The sequence below is a fragment of the Tetrao urogallus genome (genome assembly GCF_951394365.1).
Source record: "Tetrao urogallus genome assembly, chromosome: 4".
In the NCBI taxonomy this organism is placed as follows: Eukaryota; Metazoa; Chordata; class Aves; order Galliformes; family Phasianidae; genus Tetrao; species Tetrao urogallus.
In genome coordinates this window covers 61,619,049-61,627,031 of record NC_136817.1, presented here as the reverse complement: position 1 = coordinate 61,627,031, position 7,983 = coordinate 61,619,049, and the positions used below count along the sequence as shown (strand labels likewise).

The following is a 7,983-nucleotide window of genomic DNA, read 5'->3' as shown; positions in this document are numbered from 1 at the left end:
ATGTGCTTAAAATAGCTTCTGAAAGATAGAAGAATCATAAATTATCAAATACAATTCAAATTATTATAGCATAGATATAAGGAAATGAAAGGGACAACGTCACATTTGTGTATATCCCTCTAGTTTGATGGGAAAGCAGGAACCTAGAATCTGCTGTTTTTCTTGTAGAAAGTCTTCAGTGTAGCCAACTACAATGAGGTAATTCAACTGCACTAATTCAAAGCAGTAGTTTTGGAGTTACCATTCATTACAGGTTCAGGAAACATAGTATAATTGCTTTAATTGATCTTACACACACAAGAGCGTTCTCTTGAATAGGATGACAGAACAGCATACAAGATGGCAAATGCCTATTGTACTGAACTGCATAGGGTTTGATCTGAGAACGGATTGTCAGGGCACAGGGTACCAACACTGGAAACCTCTTACGTGGCAGTTCTGGGGAAATGGCCTCAAGTTGCCAGGGTAAGTTTAGGTTGGATATCAGGAAAATTTCTTTACAGAAAGGGCTGTTAAGCACTGGAATCAGCTCCCCAGGGAGGTGGTTGAGTCACCATCCCTGGATGTGTTTAAAAACTGTTTGGATGTGGTGCTCAGGGCCATGATTTAGTGGAGGGTTGTTAGTTAGGGTAGGATGGTTAGGCTATGTTTGGACTTGATGAACTTGTAGGTCTCTTCCAACCTGAGCAATTCTAAGATTATATGTCTTCTCCTCCCTTACCTTTACCAAAATCTAGTGGAATGAATTCTGCTACGTGATCATTATTGTTGAAATAGGTCTTTCCATATAAATGATTTGAGGGAAGACATAAGCATTTGTAGCCAAAAATCTGTCTCATAACTAAAGTTAAAAATATGAAATGAAAATGGCTGTCTTGCCCCAGTGCCAAACAAACAGGATGTATAATTAATAGAAATAAACAATACTGAAAATATCTACACTTAATTTTCTCTATTGAGAAGCTAAAGCTTTTACAAACTTGCACAACCTTATATTAAAAAAATAATTTGCATTTTGAATAAGTTCAGAACAATCAACTCCTTCCATATATATTACTGCCTTGCATGATTAAAAAAAAATACTGAGATCAAGTAGAAGAGTTCTCAAACACAATGCAGAGTCCTAGAAGAACAACTTATCCTGAGCAAACAGCACAGCTATCAGCACAGGTGTCTAAGATGGCTATTTAAAGAAGTGATTTAAAAAAAATAAGGAATGAAGCCTAAAAATGAGATCACATAACAGAAACAGTACAAATAGAAAATAATAGCAGATATAGATCTATTTTTTCCATTATTTTGCAGTAATAGGGAGAATCTAACTTATTTCTGCAGTTATCCCAGCTTTGGTCCCAAAGGACTGAATTAATGCCACTCTCTATTTCTCCATTACTTTTAGTTCAAATACAATACTGACTTCAGCATGTTGACTTAGTTCCTCATTGAGGGGGAAAAAAAAAACCAAACCAAACCAAACAAACCAAATCAATTGTTTTTTTATTTGGTCTCAATCCCCTACACTGTCAATGAAATATTCTTTCATACAGAAGAATAGATTTCAAACAGATTAATCAAAGTTAATTCTGGATGAGGAAACCAAAGGAGCATGCTAAACAGTAGATGGATGTGTACAGCACAGTACGTACTGGATTAGTTCAGGAAGGCAGGGCTATGTCCAGTCCACTGCCTAGAGAAACCTCATCCAGCCTCTAAACCGTCTTTTATTCCTGGGAGCCTATTAACACCTACCAAGCATGAGTTCCAACGCAGGCCAATAGTTAGGAGTTAGTGAGTGTCAGAAAGCCACCGCTGAGAACGAACAAAATACAGTGAGAGGAATTTGAATCAGCCTAAGAGCAGGTTTTTGAAATGACGATGAGTAGCAAGGTGACCACCTACCTTACCAGGTTTCTGTAAGTCTTATAGCCTTATTCTTTGCTTTATCACAAATCACTGATTTCCAAAAGCACAACTACATTTGATTAACCCTCCATTGTTCACCCTGCTCCTACCTTTGTCTCTCAGTAGAACAAGCAGACATTCATGAGGGCAGGTTTCTCACATCTATCTTTATTCATCTCTGTGTGGTCATAGGCTGCTATTTAGGCACACAGGATCCAACCGGGTCTCATTTACATATATGAAAATCCAAACATCGTCTTCATTGGCTTCGGTAGCATAAAAGCTGAAATGATACATGCGCATCTAGGGCTCACTCTGTCAACATGCACCAGTGACTGAGTCATTTCAGTACTACAGTACAAATACGGTGCGAAAGAAATCACAATTCAAAGACATTTTTGCTCCCCATTTATTTTTAATTTTCCCATATCTTTTACAAGTGGCACTTCCTCATTAGAACTGCCAAATAATTGCTCAGACATCCACTTATCTAATTCCTTACTTTATGAAACTTTTGTATTACTTCGAGCAAAGTTTTATCTCTGTTGAAAAAGCTTTTAATCTGAAGCTCAAATTATTAGCTGAAAGTTTATTTCAAGTTGCAGCTCATACAAATTTAAGACATATTTGCTTGTAAAACTCAGTAGGACAGATAGCTCAGTCTGCCTTCCTAACCACCCTAATAAAGGAATTGAATATCATGGGTTTTACATCTCCTTTTTCTGACAGTTAGCTCTTGAATCCCCAAAATTCATGTGGTTTTGCATTTTCTATTTACTACATTTTGAACAGTTTGATCAAACATCCCAGCTTCCAGCCTAATGTCTGTCACATTAAAGGTTAGACTTTAAATTCCTGAACCTCTTCCTCTAAGTTCATAAACAGTGTTATGAAACTTTCAAATATGAAGAGCCAACCACAAATACTAGGAATTTGCTTCAGTAGTTTGTCAGCTGTCATGTTTCTAATGTGCATTTTGCTTCCTGTTTGAACTTTACTAGCTACAAATTCCCTTCATTTAATCTTCCTGAGGCTTTGCAAACTTTTTTAAAGAGCTCTCCTTATCAGATTAGTTGTCTACTTAGGAGAACTTACAGGGCATCAGATGCCTACCTCATTTTGTTCTACATGTTACACTGTAATTGTTCAGGTGATTCCAGCTTCTACGTTTCAGTTGTATTAGAGCCCATTAACTAGCACATTTCAGTTTCAACATTACATCTTTTCTCATTTCGACACACTCACACCAAGGTATTCGTTAATTAAACAAACAAAAACTTCAGAGAAAATTGCTTACAAAATAGATTAAATTAGATCATAATCTCCAGAGGGTTTTTCTTTCCTATCTGAGCCAAACATATTCACTTAGAATCCTTCATAATCTGGTCCATGTCCCTAAAATACCCAACAGACAGAAAAGAGGAGCAGCTCTGGCTGTACTGAAAAAGTAACTGGAATCAGAATATTCCTTATCACTTCCCAAAGGCAAAGGCTTTTCTATTTCAATGAGTGGACCATTATAATACCAAGTTATGCAGTGAAAGTTATTTTTGGTACATGTTCCTTCACAGTCTAGCTTTGTCATTATAATAATATGATCATGGCAGTAATAACCAGAACATGTCAGTCAGACTGTGACCTTCCCAAGTCCTAGGGACATTGCATTTCTGGATCCAGATGGGGCACAGAAGGGTGACATAAGACAGCTGCTCAGACAAGTAATGTTCACAGGGACAACATCAGACCACTCCCCTTAGAAATCAGAGTGTAATGATGAAGAAGTTCAGGCAACTCCAAAATTTGGTACTAGCCATGGAATCAGGCTGTGTTTCTCAGTACCACAGCACCCTTCAAGACCTGTCATTTATTCACCTCTTCTACCAGATCTTTTATGGCATTACAACGGGAAAACATGGTTATCTCATGCAAGCTGGTAATGTTGCCACACAGCATAAAAGGAATATATTATTTTGGACTGAAAGCAACTACTGAAGTAACTGGCTATGAGTGCATTTGCATTCTGTTTCACCTTAAATGAGAACAGCTAATTCTGTGGATAAGGTTATGCCACTGTTGTCTGTTTTATATAAGCACGGGCACTTCTCAGCATAACACAAAATAATAGTAATTATAAAAATAATAAAGAACAGCTAAGAGACCAGAGCAACAGTCCTTGCTTTGAAGAACATGTGAACCAAAATCTAGGCACCAGGCTAGGCTCACAGAAGAGAGCTACTGTTTATATAGCTATTATCTTTACATTCCTGTTACCTTAATCTGAGTGTTGCAGAAAATCAGAAGGCTGGAAGAGACCCCTGGAGGCCATCTGGTCCAGTCCTGCTTAAGCAGGGCCACCTGGAGGACAGTGCTCAGGACCACACTCAGAAAGATGATTTGATAAGTATGAAATATAAGGAGACCAGTATGAAATATAAGGAGACTATCGTGGGCAGGAATGAGGTTGGGAAAACATATTCTCCAAAACACATCAGAGACTTTTCTCAGGATCATGTAGAGCATATCAGACTAGGGCTATACTGAACTACCTACTCCTACCCTCTGTTAGGTAGGTTGAGCTAAAGAAAAAGGTATTACAGCAGCCCTGACTTTAGTTTTATTATCATTTCATAGACTGATGGAACAAACAGCTCAGAAGGGATCTCAAAGATCATCTAACTCCAATCCCCTACATAAAGGGGTGGAAAGCACAACGACAGCAGACCAGCAAGATCCCAGGCCACAGCAAGTGAGGATTCGCTCAAACACAACAAATGTGGGTACAAAAATAAGGGAAAGAAGCTGCTTACCTTTGGAAGGCCTCCAGTAGGCAGGGATCTCCAGTGAGATACCCTTCCCTCCACTGCCAAGCCTTAAGTGAGGTCTGGGAAGGACTGGATCCTGGCTCTACCCCTTCCAGTCACTCAGGTGCACTGCATGCAGCTGAGCTCCCCAGGGTTGGCCCTGCCTTCCCACCAGGTGCTCAATCACTGATTCAAGCCGTGACAGCATTTCCACTGCATCTTGCCATGGGTCAGGCTGCCAACTGCAACATCATGCAGCAGCTCAGGCTGCACAGGGGCCCCATCCAACCTGGCCTTGAACACCTCAGGGATGAGGTACCCACAACTTCTCTGGCAGCCTGTGCTGGTGCCTCACCATCCTTTCTGTGAAAAAATTCCCCCTGACATCCAATCTAAATCTCCCCATTTTTAGCTTAAATATGTTCCCAATAAGGTTTCCCTGAAACCTCTTCTCCAAGCGGAACAAGCCCAAACTCCCTCAACCATTCTTCATAGCAGAGGTGCTCCATCCCCTCGAGCATCTTCACTGCCTCCTCTGGACCTGTTCCAACAGCTCTGCATCCTCCTTGTGCCGGGGGTCCTGGATGCAGCAGGCCAGATGGAGCCTAATGAAGGCAGAGAAAAACTCTGCGCCTGAAAGTCCAAACTATGGGAATACCACTGAAAAATTTCCTCGGTGCTTTCTTTCCCATGCTGTCTAGATCTCTCTGCTTTCACAACCAAATCGTAACACCTTCCTGCCACCACCTCCCACGCCCGCACTCTGTGAAGCCCGGCGTTACCCACGGGCTCCTCGTGGATCGCGGCCCATCCCGAGCCACCCGCTCACATTTCATACTGATGCTAAGTTTCTGCTTAACGCCGCGCTCCCTCAAATACGTCGTACGGCCACCGCCTTCAGCGCTCCCTTCAGCGCGGCGCCGCCGGACAACGTCGCCCCCTTGCGGGCGCAGGGCTCCCCGCAGGCAGCAGCCGCGGCGCCGCCGGGAGCCGGACCGGAGCTCTTCGTGGCACCGCCAACTTTTGTCCCTGCGCCGCGGCCGCCTCCGCGAAAAGAAGAAACCCCCGACGGGGTCAGGGCGGCGGGGAGAGGCGAGGAATCGCTCTGCAGCCGCGGCCGCTCAGCGCGGGGCAACGCAACGGGGCTCTCCGCGCGCCTTCCCCCCGGTTAGGGTGTTCCGCCGAGACGGGCGCGGCGGCTTCACCTGGCGGCACTGAGCATGCGCGCGGCGGCGGGGCACGCCACCGATTGGGAGCGCGATGCAAGAGTAGGACGGAGCCGGCGGGCAGCCGCGACTTCGCGCTGCCGCGCCGCTGGAGCGGGGCTGCCCGGCGCCGCCGCTCCCCGTGGGATTTGATGCTGCCGCTTTGGACGCCGCTTCCCGCGAGGATCCAGCACCCGCCGGCGATTCCCCTCGGCTGAGCGGCTGCGCGGAGCTGCCGGGCATGACCGGGCGGGCGGCGGGAGAGAGCCGTGCCCCGCTGTCCCCTCGCCGGGGACCGGGCGGAGGCAGCGCGGCGGTGCTCTGAGGGTCGGGGGAGGCGCACGGCGCAGCCTTCGGAGCCGTCGGCTGGGGGCGATGAGGGGGGCGGCCGGGCGGTGGCGGGGCGGTGGGGCGGGGCGGGGGCTCCGCGGGGCTCTGTAGGACGGCGGCGGCCCGCACACCCGCCATGGATCTGCTGCTGCTGCTGGGGAACACCAGCCTGGGCTCCCCCAACGGGTCCCTGGCGCTGCTGCCCCCCTCGTCGCCTTCCTCCGCCGCCCTCCTGCAGCCTCCTTCCCCCTACTCGCCTGCTGCCGTGGCCAGCCTGGCAGCCCTGGTGGGTTTCATCATCGTCTTCACTATCGTGGGCAACGTGCTGGTGGTGATCGCTGTGCTCACCAGCCGGGCGCTGAGAGCCCCCCAGAACCTCTTCCTGGTGTCGTTGGCCAGCGCAGACATCCTGGTGGCTACTCTGGTCATGCCTTTCTCCTTGGCCAACGAGCTGATGAACTACTGGTACTTTGGCAAAGTGTGGTGCAACATCTACCTGGCGCTAGATGTGCTCTTCTGCACCTCCTCCATTGTCCACCTGTGCGCCATCAGCCTTGACAGGTATTGGTCGGTCACGCAGGCGGTGGAGTATAACCTCAAGCGGACACCTCGGCGGATCAAGGCCACCATTGTCACCGTCTGGCTCATTTCTGCTGTCATCTCCTTTCCGCCGTTGATTTCCATGTACCGGGACCCTGAAGGAGATGTCTTTCCCCAGTGCAAGCTCAATGATGAGACATGGTACATTCTTTCTTCTTGCATTGTCTCTTTCTTTGCACCCTGCCTCATCATGGTGTTGGTCTATATCCGTATCTACCGTGTGGCCAAGCTAAGGACCAGGACCCTCTCTGAGAAGCGTACGATGCCAGAGGGGTCCTCCCAGACTGAGAATGGCTTAAGCCGCGCTGCTGGGGGCTGCACGTCCCTGAGGATGCAGTTGGGAGAGAACGGACATTATTCAGTGCACCACTGGCGCAAAGCCTCTGAGCTGGAGGACATTGAGCTGGAGGAGAGCAGCACCTCAGAAAGCAGACGGAGGCGGAGCCGGGAGGAGCATCCTCGCAAAAGCAGCAAGAGCCAGTCTTTCTCCTACTCATATTCCTCCAAGCACTCCAGTAGCCGTCTTTCCCGCTCTAGCAATCGCTCCGTGGAATTCTTCTCATATCGCCGTCGTCGGAAGCGTAGCAGTATCTGTCGTAAGAAGGTCACCCAGGCCCGGGAGAAACGCTTTACCTTTGTGCTGGCCGTGGTCATGGGGGTCTTTGTAGTTTGCTGGTTTCCTTTTTTCTTCAGCTACAGCCTCTATGGTATTTGCCGGGAGGCATGTGAGGTCCCTGAGACTCTCTTCAAGTTCTTCTTCTGGATTGGGTATTGCAATAGCTCCCTCAACCCAGTCATCTACACCATCTTCAACCAGGACTTTCGCAGGTCCTTTAAACACATTCTGTTTAAGAAGAAGAAGAAGAACTTTAGGCATTGAGCTGGAGGGATAAAGAGGGGTGAATTTGCCTTGAGCAGAAGTGGAGTTAAAAGGGAAGGAAAAGGCTCTGTGCTGAAAAAGAAGGGAGGGAAGAGAACATGGGGGTTGGGGCATAGAGAGAGGAAAGAGGGCTCGCCCCCCTTGGTCATGCAGAGTGTGGTGGGATGTGGGGATGGTATCAGGGAGGCTGAGCATGTTCACTGCGGTGCAGAATGGCAACATGGTGCTGAAGGAACTGTTTTGGGGTATGGATGAGTAAACAGGA

At 47.2% G+C, this 7,983-nt stretch overlaps 1 protein-coding gene across 1 annotated transcript; it reads left to right on the top strand.

The window, feature by feature from the left end:
* Positions 1–6,368: 6,368 nt before the first annotated feature.
* ADRA2C (adrenoceptor alpha 2C) lies at positions 6,369–7,718 on the top strand (the record flags this gene model as incomplete). The annotated part of the gene is made up of 1 exon (XM_079534861.1): positions 6,369–7,718. The coding sequence occupies exon 1, from the start codon at positions 6,375–6,377 to the stop codon at positions 7,716–7,718; it is 1,344 nt and encodes a 447-aa protein (XP_079390987.1). The 5' UTR covers positions 6,369–6,374.
* Positions 7,719–7,983: the final 265 nt, after the last annotated feature.